Genomic DNA, 17,722 nt, shown 5'->3' on the forward strand with positions numbered 1-17,722 from the left:
CAGTGCATTAGACTATTCAGCCAGTACACTCCCATTCAGCACTTTTTGTGCTATATAAAACATTGACTGTCCTACAACTTTACAGTAAGCAACAACAAGAAAATGGGCCCAGGGAACAAGTCCAAAGATTTTGCATCTTCATCATTATGTACTCATTGTTTCAAAAACTGTGCGGACTCGAAGAAAAAAACCAAGAAAGGAATACAAATCACAGGCCTGCATGAAAACTTACTTGATAGTGATGGCATGTGTTTGAAATTCATCTTTGACGCTATCTCGTACCAGGTAGCAGCTATCTGGTTTGTCCCTTAGCTGCTCAATGGCTGTCCCACGATCCATCTTACCCACATACCTACAAGAATACAAACAAAAGATACTACCTTCATACTACCTCACAGGTTAGTCAATACTCAACAAGTAGATGGATTGTACATGACGTCATTGACCACCATCTTCGATGAAATGTGCACGCATGCAAGGCTATCATTAGCTGAGAGTCGTGCATAGCGGCTACACATTTCCATTGTTTATCATCAAATATGGTAGCGAGTTGATGACGCGTGTGCAACCCACCTATTAAAGACCATAAAAACTTACTTGATGACAAGCAGCTGTTGAAAGTATCAAATAGTTTGAGGAAGAGTTCCCTTAGAAGAAACATGCTTTAGGTGATATTTCACAATGAGAAATGCAACTTCTACTTATTTTTCATGGTAACTATAATCAAGAGTTATACAAATAAAACTAGACAAAGTGTTTTCTTCCATTCAAGCCTTCAGGAAGTTCAGGCTCTGAAGCACTTTGGATAAGATGTGATGAGATATGTCACATGGTGTAGTTTTTAGACCTACCATTGTTGTTCCAGTAGTTTGGACTTGGAGGCAATTTGATTCACATACCCATGTGGATGATTGTTGCCAGTGAGAGTTGTAGGCTCATAATTTGTTTTCTGTAAACCAAAAAGTGTTTCCACAAAATGAAAAGGACTTAAAAATACAGTTTAATGATTGAGTGAAACTGAGTGTAGCTTTCAATCAAGCCACCATTATATAGGTGTTGTTGCCTGTATCATAAATGACAATTCTCATTACATTAGAAAATGAACCAGACCATTTATCTTTCTAGCCACTTCCCGGTTACACTGATTGGAATGGGTGTGTGTGGAGGGAGGTCCAAGATGGCCAACTACGATAGATGAAATTTGCAGTTTCATCCTACATGAGGTCCCCAAGGTGATTCATTTCAACACAAATACAAACATTATAATTTTAACAAAGTGCTTTACATGCAGAAGAAAAAGGAAGATCTTTAAAAACCCTAGTAAGTCTCAACAAAGTATGGTTTTCCTGATGTATGCATGCTCTTAGAGAAGTATTACAAACAGTGCTAACGTAACCAAACACAAACATTTTTCCTACAAGGTGAAGGCAAGAGAGTTCTTTCTCTGAAAACATTGAGCTCATAGTTTGCAGCAATACATGAGGAGGGGAGAGGGGAGAGGAAGAGGAGGCAGGATGAAGCAGGAGGATGTGGAGTAAAATTAAGCTTACCACTACCCCACTAACTGTACTCTGTCTCTTTGGAACCTGGGAGAAACCAAATATTGATGAATGGATAACAGGCAATAACAGAGCACCATGGAAATAATGTACAGTGGTTGACGCCAACTACAGCAGACAATGAATCTACATTTGATCTCTAGTATAAAGATGCACCAAAACTTTTTTGTTCATCTACAGGTTTTTCTGCAAGTTCGGATTTACAGTGTTTTTGTGTTCTACATGAAATCCTGTAGTTAAGCAGACATGGATTGGAACGTCTGGACTAAACCAATGCAAATACATTCAAGTCAACTATTCCCAATAAAAGATCAACTGACAGGAATCTTTGGCAAAACTCACATGCCAAACTCCAGCTTTTGGGTCCTGAATGTGGGTCCCTTTGCGCAAAATGCTAATGAAATCACGTTTTTATACCTAATGTTCTGCAGCAGTTTGCAGGGCACTATCTTATAGAAGATGCTGCATTCACTCATAAAAAGCAAGATTTTCCTTGACGCATAAATGCAGAGAATATTCTCAATGAGATACATTTGTAGGTTCTCTTGGAAGGGACACAATTTGAAATAAAGGGAAAGGCTATGTAGTTTTGAATACGGGTACCTACCACAAAATGTGAGGGAAAATAACCCGATGCACAGGTTCTTAAGGATCTCCCTTTCCACCATGTGACATCCTCTTTGTCCAACACCTCAATCACATCATTCAGGTCAAATGTAAGAGCTTTGCAGCCGCTTGGTGGAGCAGGTTGACCTCTGTAAAGTTTGCTGCCTTTCACAATCTGTGAACCTATAGAGAGCAATAGATTCTGCATTTATGAAGTGATTTGAAATCGAGGAATTTATAAGCAACTTATAAACCATTCCAACTCATTAAAATATGGCTTAACAATTTCATAAGACTGCTTCATATAGCACAAAAAAAACACAAAGCACAAAAAAATGATGCTCGATCCAGAATAAGGTTACCAACTGAAAAATCATTCATTCAGACTTGTGTATGGGCATTCGCCATCTCTTGGGTAACTATACAACAGCTAATCCGACAACATGAAACCTAGCAACTGGGTTGACTAAGGAATTCAAAGTTAAGCTAGAATTTGTGACAAAGCAAGTCATTGTACCAGACATTATCAAAATCTAACTCGCGAATGGTTAATTGTTTAGGGCCCCCTTCCCCACACCACCAATCACCCAACCAATCCCCATGATTTGGTTTTACCTGAGCCGCTTGCTCTTGAGGATCTCCTTGCCTCACAGTATTGGATGCTGTCAGATTTGAGGCACTCTTTGTGTACACAGATCTTACATTCACTGCATTTGTAGCCCTGGAAGAAAAGCCCTCTGTGGTGCAAAACAATTTAAAAAGAGAGTTAACAACATTTCAGACACAAACAATTCTCTGTTTTAGACAGAATACTTATTAAAACTTCTGTTTGAAAACTTATGACACAGAAGCATATTTCATTTGCTTCCATCCGTCCTAATGAGAACAAACTGAGGATGGTCTACACTGAGGGGCTAACAGCTTGGACAGCTTGGTCGTCCAAGTGAACTAGTGTTGAAGCATAGAATGCGAGTAGCAACATCCTGTAGCCATAGACGCCGATTCCAAACTATGGCTACAGCTATGACTGTTGCATGACGATGTGACGATCCAGCCGTAGCCGTAGCTGCAGCCGCCAATTTGAGTGCAGTCTGAGGCTGGAACATAGTCTGATCCTATAATATGAAATGATAGGTTACAGCCACAGATCATTACGTGTATTCTGGGAACCAGGTAAAGATGGCGATCAAAAAGCTCAAGATTTGACTTTACCTTAGAAGTTTTTGACAGACTTTACAGTATGCAGGATCGGTGAAGCTTGTGTAGACGTACTTGTGTTGACTGTTTGGAAGAGGACTAATGTTATCCCTAAAGAATGAAACCAAAACAACTATTACTCTTCTACATGAACGAGGAGATATCTAGGCCAAAAATTTAAAGAAAATTTCATCAATAAGTTGTATTATTTCGGACAAAACTACAGCTTTATGACAAATGGTTTCTGTGGTCAGGCTTGAGTGATAAAGGAGAGGGGTTATGGTAAGGAAAAGGTGAATGTACTCACTGTGCTAGCCTGGTAAGGAAAAGGTGAATGTACTCACTGTGCTAGCCTGGTAAGGAAAAGGTGAATGTACTCACTGTGCTAGCCTGGTAAGGAAAAGGTGAATGTACTCACTGTGCTAGCCTGGTAAGGAAAAGGTGAATGTACTCACTGTGCTAGCCTGGTAAGGAAAAGGTGAATGTACTCACTGTGCTAGCCTGGTAAGGAAAAGGTGAATGTACTCACTGTGCTAGCCTGGTAAGGAAAAGGTAAATGTACTCACTGTGCTAGCCTGGTAAGGAAAAGGTGAATGTACTCACTGTGCTAGCCTGGTAAGGAAAAGGTAAATGTACTCACTGTGCTAGCCTGGTAAGGAAAAGGTGAATGTACTCACTGTGCTAGCCTGGTAAGGAAAAGGTAAATGTACTCACTGTGCTCACTGTGCTAGCCTGGTAAGGAAAAGGTGAATGTACTCACTGTGCTAGCCTGGTAAGGAAAAGGTGAATGTACTCACTGTGCTAGCCTGGTAAGGAAAAGGTGAATGTACTCACTGTGCTCACTGTGCTAGCCTGGTAAGGAAAAGGTGAATGTACTTACTGTGCTAGCCTGATGTTCTCCACCCATTTCAGCATCATATCTTCTGTTTTACAAGACACTTCGACTGGGGACACATCATCATTGTTGTTATTGACTGGTGTCAGCCAAAAGCACCAATTCCACTGATAAAAAAACAAAACCAAAAGTTTCAACATTAGTACATGTAAATACCAACTCCACAGTCAAATCAAAAGTTTCCTACTAATTTGAAATGTCGTTTCCACTGTCATGTTCTAGAAAGCTCTTTAGTAGGGAATATTGCTTAAAACAAATATTCGCTAAGCAAATATTGACAAGGAACCGGTTAGGAGCAGCATAAGCTGCAGGAAATTAATTTGGCCAATTCTGCTTAGTAAGGCTTTGAAGAGGTTTTTTAAGGTAAACAGTTTGATGAAATTGTGCACAGGATGTGAGTCACTAGGAGGGCATGTTGGTCAAGGCTTTTCACATGCACAGACAGACAGGGAGGGGGAGGGGGGAGGGGTTGGTAGTTTAGAGTCACCTTGCGAGGGACATGGTAATATTAGGATCAAGGGATTAGAGAGGGATTGACGGATTATATAGCTTATTCAAGATTGGATTTTATGTCATTCTATTATAGGCAATGTAATCTTTGGCCGTTTTCGATACACGGCTTTGGCTTTGGAATCGACTTCAGGCACCATCTTCTAGATCAAGGCCAAGCTAGCCTGAGCCGAATCTGAAGCTGAAGTTACAAAAAGGGCCTGTGACTTCACATGTTTAAAAAAGACTGGCGCAGACATTCCCTTTTGGAATGTACAGACCCAATTTTTTTTGCTGTCTGATGGCGTCATATTTCCTTTTCACCCCTAAAGGGTATAAAATATAATCTAATTTTACACCATTTTCCACACTTTCATGAGGATTTTCATCTATTGGAAAATGAGTGCATCACAAAACTCAATTTAACCTTAGAGCCCCTCTTTAAAGTAAGTGTTTCTTTTTTCAGAACAGAACGCGCTTACTCTCACCTTTCCACTCCGACCCTTAGGAAGATTGTCTTCAATCTTGTACTTCTCCAGATCAATGATGCAGTTAAACTCATGATTCTCTTGCCCCTGGTAGTTACAACAAACGAGAGGAAAAAATATATACAAATAAATAAATAAATAAATAAATAAATTAATAAATAAATAAATGAATAAAGTAAGTTTATTCTGGCCCCTTTTTATAAATTGAGAATTCAGACAATCAGTGTGAGTCAGACAAAGATGGCTGCAATGTGATGAAGGTCTATAGATACTGACCAATTAGGATTATACTAAGGGTCAGGCTACTGGACTACACTTCTGAGTTGAATCTTAACAGCCATTCTTTCTAAAACTTTTGTCAAAACTTGCTCCAGTAAAATAAAAAATAAAAATACAACTGTAAATGTTAAACTAGCTTCATTATTGCAGTAAACTAAACTCATTCATCTGAGTTTCAGATTGTTATGGGACCAGCTGCTTCAAAATGAAGCATAAATAAAATGATGGCGTTAGATGTTTGTCCATTCCACATGCAGTGTGCCAGCCATTATGTAGCCATGGTTACCCTTGCTTTCAGTGGATGGATGACATCATGCTATCAGTACAATGTATCAAATTCAAATCAATTTTTTTTAGAAGAAAATCTGAGAACCCATGAATCACACCCCCTAATTTGGTACATGCTTACACTGCAGGCAGAGATTTTCCTTTTGTTTTCTTTTTTCCCCTATTCCCATAGGGACTTTGCAGTGATATGCAATATACAATTACAGACTGAAATGTTGCCTTCAAAAACACATTCAACTAACTTGAACCCTTCAGAGACCATAGTGTCCGGAAGACAACTTGTACCAAAATGCCCATAGTGATCCCCAGATTGGAACTCAACAATCCACAAGTTTCACATTTATGTTAAAATACATGTTTGTGTGTACAGAGGATGTTACAACACGCATACATCAGTTTGTATGGGAGCTTTGTCTAAAGTACACCCTTTCTAATTATTCTTGTATTAATAATTGCATTTCAAATCATTATTTTGTCAAAACCTGAAAAGAAAACCTGAATCCCAAACGTGATATTTAGACCAAAGTTACCTGTAAATAACAAGCGTGGATGTTAACGTTGACTGAAAGGTACACACAAAATGAAGAAATCATAAAATCAAAATGAAAACCAATCCAGTTAGAATGGGGTTGAACTTTGACCATGGCAGTTCATGCAGTGATGTCATACACAAGGCATACATACATAGACATACTCATAACAATTAAAATAGAAGAAAGCAGGTTTGTAAGGCCTAATTACACAGTCAGTGAGTGACACATGCCTATTACTGCAGCAAGTCAAATTCTGGTGCAATATCAAACAGTCCAGTAGGGCTTCACCAAGGGGCTTGAATTTCAAAAAGATATCTGCTTTGCCACAGGGCTTGTAGTGTAAAACATTTACTTATCAAAGTATATGCTTACTTTAAGTTTTGATTACTATTACATGTTTAGTCCCTTTTAGCCAAAGTAAAGAGATACAAATCAGAGTTCTATAGAGGGCAGGATATTTAAGGGCTGTGTTTAGAATCAACCGATAAAACATTCATCACAGTCAACTGTTTGTGTAAATAGGCTTCAATGATGAACTCACTACACAGCTGAAAAAAGAATTAACAGATTAATTATGCTTGTCAGTCTTTAATATATGTTTTTTTTTTTAATGCGAAACAAGGGGAGTACATGCCTTAGTGAACTGCAGAGGATACAAAACAATTTGGGGACAAATACAACGTGCTGAAGACATTTGTAGTACATACCCAAAACTTTTCCATACCGAGCTACAAAGTGCAGGTGAAGGAACAGAAGAGGAGAGGTCAAGGGTCATAGGTAGGTCAAATTTGAAAAGGTCAAATTGAAGAAGTCATGTTCAAGAAGTCAACACAAAAGGACAATTAAGATCCAAGTGTAAAGACTTATTACAGAAACAGAAGTCGTTTCCATTTCTTGGTGCAACGTTAAAGGTCAAAATTAAATTTAAAATTATCAACCAAAGGTCAACACATTCAGGTCATTTACCAAAGGTTATGTCAGGGTTACTTACCAAAGGTATAGACTTTTGTGAAAATGTGCTTTAAAAGCAAATGTACTAAGTAATATTCGTACCAAACACAAAGTATACAAATAAAGCATTACTGAAAACAAGCATCAAGAAAATAATCTTAAAATTATCAGTGACAGCTAATCTTCACCCCACTACTGGGAGAAAAACTGATGTCAATTAACACTACTAGCTAGTGATGATCTACTGCCCTGAATGGATTGTTGGGTCAAGAATGCGGTCCAGAATGGACCGGTTGGGTCAAGAATGGATCAGTTCGGTCCAGAGTGAACCGGCTTCTTCTTACTACTATGATGATGGTCTACTGTCCTGAATTGACCGGTTGGGTCCAGAATGGACCGGTTAGGTCCAAAGTGAACCAGCTTGTTCTTACTACATGGTCTACTGTCCTGAATGGACCAGTTGGGTCCAGAATGGACCGGTTAGGTCCAGAGTGAACCGGCTTGTTCTTACTACTATGATGATGGTCTATTGTCCTGAATGGACCGGTTGGGTCCAGAATGGACCGGTTAGGTCCAGAGTGAACCGGCTTGTTCTTGTCCACTTTAATGCTTGTATGTTTGTTGCATGTAAATTGTGTCCTTAATTTATGTAGTTTTATTGTTAATTTGAAATTATATGTAGTTTTATTGTTAATCATAAATATATATTTAACAAAAGAAATGAACAAATAAATATTTATTAATCAGTAAATAAAACTTTTACAGTGCCACTCTATTATTCATGCTCACGGCACCAAACTGTGAGGTAAGGTTATCCAGAAGAAAAAGTACATTTATAAGATCAACTTTTTGAGAGCAGATATTTTGAAGAAGAAATCGTTTAGAAGATAATTCCAGAGCTGTCTTGCAAAAATTCCAAAAGCATGCTCCTGTTCAACAAAGAATTTGAAATTGGGCTTCCTCATCCAAATTGTGAATGTCTTCAGATAGTTTGATTCTAAAAAGTTGTGTCATTTATGTATCAGGTAGGAAAGACAATGTTACCCTATAGATGTCTATCTTAAGTGATTCATTATTTACCTTGCCACTCTTGTTGCAGACTATGATGACTTTATCAAAGAGGAAACAGTACCTCTGATGGCCCCCGACCAGGCTGGAAAAACAAACAGCAAAACAAAACTTCAGAGACTAATCTTACAATAAATACTCATTCTTACTTGAATCTGAATTGCGAAGGATACGGCTACCCAGCCACATCAACCCATGAATGACTATGGAGTACAGCCAGCAGCCACATCCACCCAAAATGGCTATAGAGCACAGCCAGCAGCCACGTCGACCCATGAATGGCTATGGAGCACAGCCAGCAGCCACATCGACCCATGAATGACTATGGAGCACAGCCAGCAGCCACATCGACCCAAGAATGACTATGGAGCACAGCCAGCAGCCACATCCACCCATGAATGGCTCAGAGCACAGCCAGCAGCCACATCGACCCATGAATGACTATGGAGCACAGCCAGCAGCCACATCCACCCAGAATGGCTATAGAGCACAGCCAGCAGCCACATCCACCCATGAATGGCTTTGGAGCACAGCCAGCAGCCACATCGACCCATGAATGGCTATGGAGCACAGCCAGCAGCCACATCCACCCATGAATGGCTATGGAGCACAGCCAGCAGCCACATCCACCCATGAAGGCTATAGAGCACAGCCAGCAGCCACGTCGACCCATGAATGGCTATGGAGCACAGCCAGCAGCCACATCGACCCATGAATGACTATGGAGCACAGCCAGCAGCCACATCGACCCATGAATGACTATGGAGCACAGCCAGCAGCCACATCCACCCATGAATGGCTATAGAGCACAGCCAGCAGTCACATCCACGCATGAATGGCTGTAGAGCACAGCCAGCAGCCACATCGACCCATGAATGACTATGGAGCACAGCCAGCAGCCACATCCACCCATGAATGACTATGGAGCACAGCCAGCAGCCACATCGACCCATGAATGACTATGGAGCACAGCCAGCAGCCACATCGACCCATGAATGACTATAGAGCACAGCTAGAGATTGACTTTTGTCAAAAGTGTTTGACTTTTCCCGAGGGACGAGAATGGGAGAGCCGCGAGAAAAACTCTTGTGGCACATGAGAATCTCACGGAAAACTCTATTTATAAATGCCCTTACCCCGGGATCAGACTGAAATTGAGAAACACTTACGTCTTTTTTGTTCCACCAGGGTTTTTTAGTTTGAGTTCTCCATCATTCTGTAGGCGACCGTACTCGTTGACATGAGGTCCTTTGTAGCCTACCATGCTAGTTGAGAGAAAACACGAACAAAACGCAATAGAATTGAAGGGATACATTAATGGCTTTAGGAAAGTACATCAGCTCATTCCCTCTTGCTTGTAGATCCAAAAAAATTGTTTGACCTGTCTTGTCAAAGACATAAAGAAATGAGTACTAAAACAGCGATTAACCAGAAATCACATGTTTTTAACCGTTTGGGAAAAAAACAAAACCGAAATGCAACACCCTAACATAGTGCATTTATATAAGGCCCCGTCACACAGGCCCTGATAACGAGAATGAAAACGAGAACGATAAAAGTGCACGCCCTCGATTGTTTGAATTGCTCCACGCAGAATACGCCCACCCTTATTCAACCTATCAAGGGTGTGCATTTTTAACTTTTTTTTTGTTTTTGTTCTTGTTATCGGGGCCTGTGACCAGGCCTTTAGGGTCTCAACCAACAATAAGGCCTGAAACTTGGATCTAGAGCTTAGGAAGTTTTTTGTAAATACATGTATCTTCCTCCATTTGATGAACCTCAGGAATTTATAAACTCAAATGAGCTTTGGGAACAGTCTCATGTACTCACTATAATTGAAAAGTATTTTGTCAGACTCAAAGCCGACATTTTAACATAGTTTGTTTTTGTCCAAAATATTCCACAGTGAGGTATAATTATTAAAATGCAAAGCACAGAACAGCCAGACCTCTGACATATTCTCCAGCATAAACTGTGATCCCTGCACACAGCATATAATAAAAATCTACCTACCTCTTCTGGACGTCTTTGTTGTTTTGCATAACTTCATTATCTCTTTTCACCTCATTTACATACAGGCAAATATCCTATCAAATAAAAGAAACAAATGTACAACAAAGTTTATCATAAGCCCCAAGTGCAATGAAATTATAAAGTAACTGATAACCAAAACTTTGTTAAGCTTTCCTTTTTTTGATGCTGATTAGTTTTTGGCAGTTGTTAGAGTAGATGTTTGGACCGTTATTACATGTACAAGGTTGCAGATGTAAGTCCAAGGACAGAAAAGCCAATTATGATCCCAAGTCACCACAGAGTTGTAACTTGAGTAGCATCAGCTTCAAGTAGTATTTAGCAGTTATTAAGAAAACTGTTGCAGTTTGAAAAAGATCATATCTTTCTTATCAATCCAAGGTGGCTAGGTCGTCTTTCTACAGAACTTGAAAAGCCCTTATAGTATGCTGCCAAACTTTGGGAATCCTGACCCACCTACTGATCTCTTTATGCTGTAGCGCCTGTTCTTTTTTTCTCCTTAGGATTTGGAAAGCCCTTTGTATACTGCCCAACTGTAAATTTCCTTACTACAGTCTAAGACTACTTTCTTTATTGTGCTTTAGAGAACAGCGTTTTGGTTGCACCTGTAGTGACTGTACTTGTTTTCCACAGGACTTGGAAAGCTGTGAGTATACTGCCTGACTGTGGAATTCCTGACATGCACACTGCTTTATTGTTTAAGCTAATGGGTTAGGGCTCAGTAAGTAGGGAGAACCACAACACAATTTATCATAGTTCCTCAGCATGTTATGCACCTTAGCTTGTGTCACTATACAAAATATGTATCTTACCTGCATAATGTCCAGGGCTGTTTCAAGTTCAGGTTTCTCAGGATGAGTCTTCTCTGTGTGTTTGATGAGTTCCTGAAATGATCAATGAGTAAAATGAAAATGAGTAATGACATCTCATTAACATCTATTGAGTCCTGAAATGATCAATGAGTAAAATGAGTGTTAAGATATATTAACATCTTAATGACTTCTTGAAATCACCATTGAGTATTAAGATCTTATTGACATCTTTTTGAGCCCTGAAATGATACATGAGCAACATAATGGGAGTTCTTACTTATATTTTGATGTGCTCTTGAAATCATAGCTGTGGTTACTGCCAGAGCTACATACATGTATATCAATCCAATAAGGCTGTGGCCTTTCAGAAAACTCTTTATAAGATAACTATTCCAAGTATTTAGGACCTAAGAATGTAGACTCACCCTTAGCAGTAAGTGGTACTTCATACATCTCTGCATAGGAACACTGAGTAGGTCTCGCAATCTGAACTTGTTTTTGTTGGCTCTAAACTGACATTCCTGAGCACAAACAGAAATCAAAGGATGACTATTATTAATGACTTTATGCTGTGATTAATCTTACGAGTAGACTGTATTTGAGTGTCATGGCCAAACAGTCTAGAACATTGACTCAAGTTATATCACTCATAGAGTGTGGATCATTCCTTTCATTTAAGATATTAGCCATATGTGGTATCCAGGGTTAATGATTAACATCCCTTTCATTGGTGGAACCTTTTTTGCTAATCCCCTATATTTTGGGTTACATTATTTTCAGTTCCCTACTATTTGTTATACATTTTTATTTAAATGCTGCCAAACTGTGACCTGTGGTTTGTAATTGTGGAGACTGAGTAAAGTGTTCCATTTTAAAACCTGCTCCCTTCAAGAGAGTGTGTTAAAATGTGGGCTGATTGGAATTGCTAGAAATGGTTAACCAGAAGTAACAAGTTTCTGTTTGTAAATCCATTCAGGGAAATAACCATATAATAGATGCATGATTGGTTGGTGAACTACTTAACCATATAATAGATGCATGATTGGTTGGTGAACTACTTAACCATATAATAGATGCATGATTGGTTGGTGAACTACTTAACCATATAATAGATGCATGATTGGTTGGTGAACTACTTGACCATATAATAGATGCATGATTGGTTGGTGAACTACTTGACCATATAATAGATGCATGATTGGTTGGTGAACTACTTAACCATATAATAGATGCATGATTGGTTGGTGAACTACTTAACCATATAATAGATGCATGATTGGTTGGTGAACTACTTAACCATATAATAGATGCATGATTGGTTGGTGAACTACTTAACCATATAATAGATGCATGATTGGTTGGTGAACTACTTAACCATATAATAGATGCATGATTGGTTGGTGAACTACTTGACCATATAATAGATGCATGATTGGTTGGTGAACTACTAAACCATATAATAGATGCATGATTGGTTGGTGAACTACTTAACCATATAATAGATGCATGATTGGTTGGTGAACTACTTGAGAACTATCCACTATTAAATCCACCAGTACATAAGAACAGCGGATAAATTTGAGATACGTATTATCAAAACTCTTAAGACTAGCCTCAATTTTCTGTCTGGCCGTGGGGTCCTTCATGACATCATCAATGACTTCTTGCGCCGGCATGAGATTGGAGCAGTAGTAACCGTACTGTAGAAAGATCTCCTTATGTTTGAGGAAGACCTGGCTAATTGTCATCTTGTTGGGTGAGGGTTTGGGATTGTGGGCAGCGGAGAGGTCTGCATTGAAGGAACAGTGGTCAACGTGAAGCTCCTCCATGTTCAAGAAGATTTTCTTCATTTCCTTGGGTGGGATGCAGTGACTTAAGGGCTTCTTGAAACCCTGGGTGGTTAGAAAAGTCAACTTAATCAAAACAAATTTAGCTCAAGTTGATTCAGTAATATTGAGAAATCACTTAAAAGTCCAACATGACTAAACAAAATATATAAACAGATGATGTAACTGCGCATTCCCAGGCATTTCATGTACATGTACTCCAACTGGCCATATGAGAATTGTTTAATTTTGCATCATTACTAACAAATATAAAATTGTAAAACAAGAGTTGCACAATTGAGAAGGTATGAGAGCCCTTTCTTTGCATCTAAATTGGATATATTATGTTTTATGCACAGTAAGTTTTTATATTTTCATTGTTTTTAAACTGTGTGCAAATTGTGCCTGTAGGCTTTATATCCGGGCTCTGTAGCTCTTTTGTAAGTACACAATGTCACAGGTTACATTGCATGTTCAATACTTACATTGACTAACATATAAAGTGCATCTACGTATTTCTTTTCCGTTTCCACAATCTCCTCGATGCAGTATTGTCTCTTGCCTTTCTTCTGCAGTATTTGGAATAAGAAGAAACCAGGAAAACAATTAAATAATAACAGGAAATTCAAAGATAAGCCTTTGATTTTTAAAAACATGTTAGCTTAATGGTGCTGGCAACAATCCCTCAAGCTAGCAACCTTGATTATAGATGTTGTATGCTGTGTAGCTTGTTGGTGCTGGCAACAATCCCCCAAGATAGCAATCTTGATTATAAATGTTGTATGCTGTGTCAATCACTAAATAAAACATGTCAGCCAGTTGATGGCCGAGTCTCTACCCTTTAAATCAAGAACTATGAATCCACCATTAAGGTGATAGTGTGGGCAGTTGGCTATCATATGGCGCATAATCTAGTGTTCACTACAGGCACAAAGGGATGCAGAGTAGCTCTTAGATGTGTAGACTGCTGCAGCTAGGCCAGCCCATCAGTCACCCCATCAGTGTGGAACTGGTTTGGAGGGAAAGGTCCATTCAGGATTGGTAAACTTAACCTAAGGATGTGTCTACAATTTGAAGGATTATCTTGTTTTAAAGTTAAAAAAACAAAAACACCAAATGGATACTTAAAGCTTAAACTTGGTCCTCTTTCCAAACCTTTAGAAGAAGCCAGAACTTTATGAAGCCGAAGCTGTAGTTTGGATGAGGTCCTTAGTTAGGAATTGACAGTTACAGCTATGGCTATGATAGTTGCCGAGGGGGTTGCTAAGACATTGTATACATCAATGCATTATGACAAAGCAATCCAGCAGTAGCCGTTATTTCAGAAACAGCCTTACATTAACGTTTAAGTTCAATGAAGAAAACATTCAAGACGGCCATAGTACAGTACCTCAGGTTCTGGCTGCTGTGACATTGACTTTTTGGCTTTATTTCGAAGCGACACCAAGTCATCGTATATGCTATCTTCTTCGCCTTCCACAGTGTCATAAATGTCGCCCTCATTGGCCAAATCATGTTCACTGTAAACGAGAATAAAATGCCACATAAGATGTGTTACATTGTCAAAGTGTTACCATATTGTAGAAGGAAGAATGCTCACTGCAACTTATTCTGTTCACTGATTATGGCAAAAGCGTTGAATCTTCTCCTTCATTTGGTAGAACGATGTAACGAAAAAGGAACTGGAAAAAAGACTGTTGGTGATAATCATGAAAAAACTATGTAACTTCAAGAAAACTGAAAATATGATTAGTTTTCTACCATTCATAAGTCATTAAAGAAAGGTTATTACTGCTTGGGCAAGGGAAAACAAGTAATTCTTGCAACAAAACCTAATAAATAGTAATGATATTTGTTTTTTGAAGGAGCCATGTTATTGATTCAACATTCTGATGTTGGGACAAAAAATACTTGAAGGGAATAGGAATGTTCTTGCCAGGCACCCAATGAGCTTATCTGAGTAAATGTAAACCCACTGTACAATGCATTTTAAGAAAGTGAGTATTTCCAACATGTCTGCCTCCACCAGTCCTCTTTATGTTGATTGAGTAAAATCAATGAACATTGTGGGAAGATGGTGCCTGTAGTCTTAGATCAAGGCAAAATGCTCATAGTACTTTGAATGTCAAGGATGGATGAAAGACACTGTCAAGTTTGTTGAGTAATGAAACATAATAGACTCACTCGGCAAGATCTTCAAGATTCTTATAAATATCTTCCTCTTCAGCTGTTTCCTCTTCAAATCGAACGGCAAAACCTCTGCAAATAAAAATATATCATGTACATATATATCAAGTAATCAACAGTAACATAAAAACTGTAAATAAAAAAAAATCAGAAAACTGTGTTCCAATTGTTTCTCTTCCATTTCTTATGAGACCCTTTTAGACTTGATGAATGTCAATGAAATACCAAGGAAAACATTATTTATCATAGAGAATGAACTGAACACAACCAACTTTCCAAATGAAACATGTACTGATTGTAAATGTACAGCGTTCTTTCTTTTCCCAGGGCTAGGGTACTTAACTTACATTATGTCTGCAGGAAGTTATTGAAATAAAGACCGATTCAATTTCATTTAAAAGTGTGAAACATAGAGTCACAACAGGACATAAGATATCTACATAGTACAATGTGTTGAAAGCCGTTTTAGATATTTCTAGTTTCCTTGTACTCAAGGATGGAATAAAACAAACTCTTGGGAAAAATCTAAACTCCACAAAAAAAACCTTTTACATGTTGTGCAGGAAAAGAGAACAGAAGTGTCAACCAAATTTAAATAAATAAGGGGAGAGTGGGTATACATGGTCTAAGTGTTAGTGTGGTGGTTGGGGGGGGGGGGTGGGCATGTTTATCAGTTGGGTCAAACCCTTGTGTAAAAAAACATTTGTTGGAAATATAATCTTTTGCAATCAACACCCCTCAAAAGCAAACATTTCCTTATTTATTCAAAAAAATTAAGCCCTCTAAACGGATTTCGTTTTTGAGGAGGATGTAGTTATGCAAGCTTTTATTATGCCAGTTTGCCAAAGTAAATCAGCTCATTCAAATGGGTGAATTGTAAACCCACAATGTTCCAGTCTGTCCGGCTGTGATATGTAGTTCGTTGCCTTTACGTGATTAATGTATAACACTGTAAATGAGCCATGTTGCATTGTTGTTTCATATCTGTACACCAATTTTTGATAGAGTTTAGGAACAGACCTTAAGCTTGGTGCATATGTGGGAGCTATTGTTTTAATTTGGCCAGACTGTTTTTTGAGAGAGTTGCAATATAGAGGGACCAGTTTTCAATGTTGCTGGATGTCATTTCTGGTCCAAATTCAGCACAGCCCCTTTTTTACACTACATGTATGTAGTCTAGCACCCTGCGTAAATAAGATTTGTTTGACTGAAAATGGTTGTTAATCACACATTTCAGGTATCAAGTGTTCAGCTTGGCAGGGAATTTGACCTGGGTTAAGATCGCTGAAGCAGACTGCATTCGCCGTACATTCACGTCACAATTTATGATTTTGTAGTACTCTTAAACAACACGGTGTAATTTAAAAACTCCCACATCCATTAAATAGTCTCACAACTATTAAGCCAACAGATATTTACTCGCTCAGCAGAGTTCTTTGGGTTTGATTACTCAAAGGTTGGGATAGCTCTACTTACTGTACTCCTCTATGGATTGCCAAGGGTGACTGTGAAAGCTTAGACAATGTGTAGATTACCTGTAACCAATCACATCAAAAAGCGTAAGTTCAATTTAAAATCAAGTTATAAACCACTAGGGAAACTGACTGGGTAAATCTAAATTAGTTTGGGGTTAACAACATTTGTTTTACTAGAGAAGGATTTGAACCTGCGGCCTTCGGTTTATTGTGCCTGTCGCTCTACATGTATGCACAAATACCAACAGAGCTACAATGTATAGATAATGTATTAGCCCTACAGCTTGCAGTGTCCCTATTTGATCAATATCTTTCAGTGTTGCCACCAGTCAGAAACCATTCAAACTGTATGTTGTGATTGCCATATAGCCAGGAATCACATTCACACTCAAGTTGATGGTAAAGGAAGTGACAGGAAAGGGATCACCCAAAGGGTGTTCATTTCAAAATAACATCTTCATTGCATTTACTTTCTGAAAGCTGTCCATCAAAAGGTCTAAACAAAGATGAAACGATAGCACAAAATACTTCTAACTTCTGTAATTCAAGTTCAAGAACTGGGAGCGATGCAAAATGTCAAATACACACAGCACAACACAACGGCACTTGAATAGGGAATACATGTACATGTAGGTCCATGGTGATAAATGAGAAACGTTCATTTCTCATTATTTCATACAAATAAACTGAGCAATTTGTCAAACAGACTACTCTGTGATCAAACAGTAACCAATGAACCAAACAAATACCTTTCACAATCTTGATCATTACACAAAACTCCCCAAAACCATTAAATAAACTTCCGTTGTGTAAAAGAAAAAATTCAATTAATAATTTTAGGCCTACATGTACATCAAATCGATTGCGCAATTTAGCGTTCTTGAAAACACTAAGCTACACGTATAACAGTGACACTTGACTAATGTAGTAAGCCTTGAAGGTGATCACCAACTCAATAAGAGATGACATCTTCAGAGCTAAGATAATCAGGTTTGTTTGGATGACATCTTGGAATGAATTAGAAGCATGACTAGGATG

General features: G+C 38.6%; 1 protein-coding gene across 3 annotated transcripts in view; it reads right to left on the minus strand.

The window, feature by feature from the left end:
* LOC139947948 (guanine nucleotide exchange factor VAV2-like) overlaps window positions 1–17,722 on the minus strand; it is a 37,569-nt gene that overhangs the window by 7,302 nt on the left and 12,545 nt on the right. The window contains exons 3-21 of one of the 3 annotated variants that reach the window (XM_071945827.1): window positions 16,686–16,744; window positions 15,207–15,281; window positions 14,413–14,542; window positions 13,508–13,591; window positions 12,810–13,088; window positions 11,622–11,717; window positions 11,197–11,268; window positions 10,367–10,440; window positions 9,523–9,618; window positions 8,366–8,438; window positions 7,042–7,062; window positions 5,235–5,321; window positions 4,243–4,364; window positions 3,378–3,473; window positions 2,781–2,902; window positions 2,167–2,348; window positions 1,551–1,586; window positions 852–949; window positions 233–352 (exon numbers count right to left, since the gene is read on the minus strand). In XM_071945827.1, the coding sequence (XP_071801928.1) occupies window positions 233–352; window positions 852–949; window positions 1,551–1,586; window positions 2,167–2,348; window positions 2,781–2,902; window positions 3,378–3,473; window positions 4,243–4,364; window positions 5,235–5,321; window positions 7,042–7,062; window positions 8,366–8,438; window positions 9,523–9,618; window positions 10,367–10,440; window positions 11,197–11,268; window positions 11,622–11,717; window positions 12,810–13,088; window positions 13,508–13,591; window positions 14,413–14,542; window positions 15,207–15,281; window positions 16,686–16,744 (1,922 nt within the window). The remainder of the gene's footprint in view (window positions 1–232; window positions 353–851; window positions 950–1,550; window positions 1,587–2,166; window positions 2,349–2,780; window positions 2,903–3,377; window positions 3,474–4,242; window positions 4,365–5,234; window positions 5,322–7,041; window positions 7,063–8,365; window positions 8,439–9,522; window positions 9,619–10,366; window positions 10,441–11,196; window positions 11,269–11,621; window positions 11,718–12,809; window positions 13,089–13,507; window positions 13,592–14,412; window positions 14,543–15,206; window positions 15,282–16,685; window positions 16,745–17,722) is intronic. The other 2 variants (XM_071945828.1, XM_071945829.1) reach the window with 2 other exon arrangements.

Source organism: Asterias amurensis, chromosome 15, assembly GCF_032118995.1.
Source record: "Asterias amurensis chromosome 15, ASM3211899v1".
Taxonomy (NCBI): Eukaryota; Metazoa; Echinodermata; class Asteroidea; order Forcipulatida; family Asteriidae; genus Asterias; species Asterias amurensis.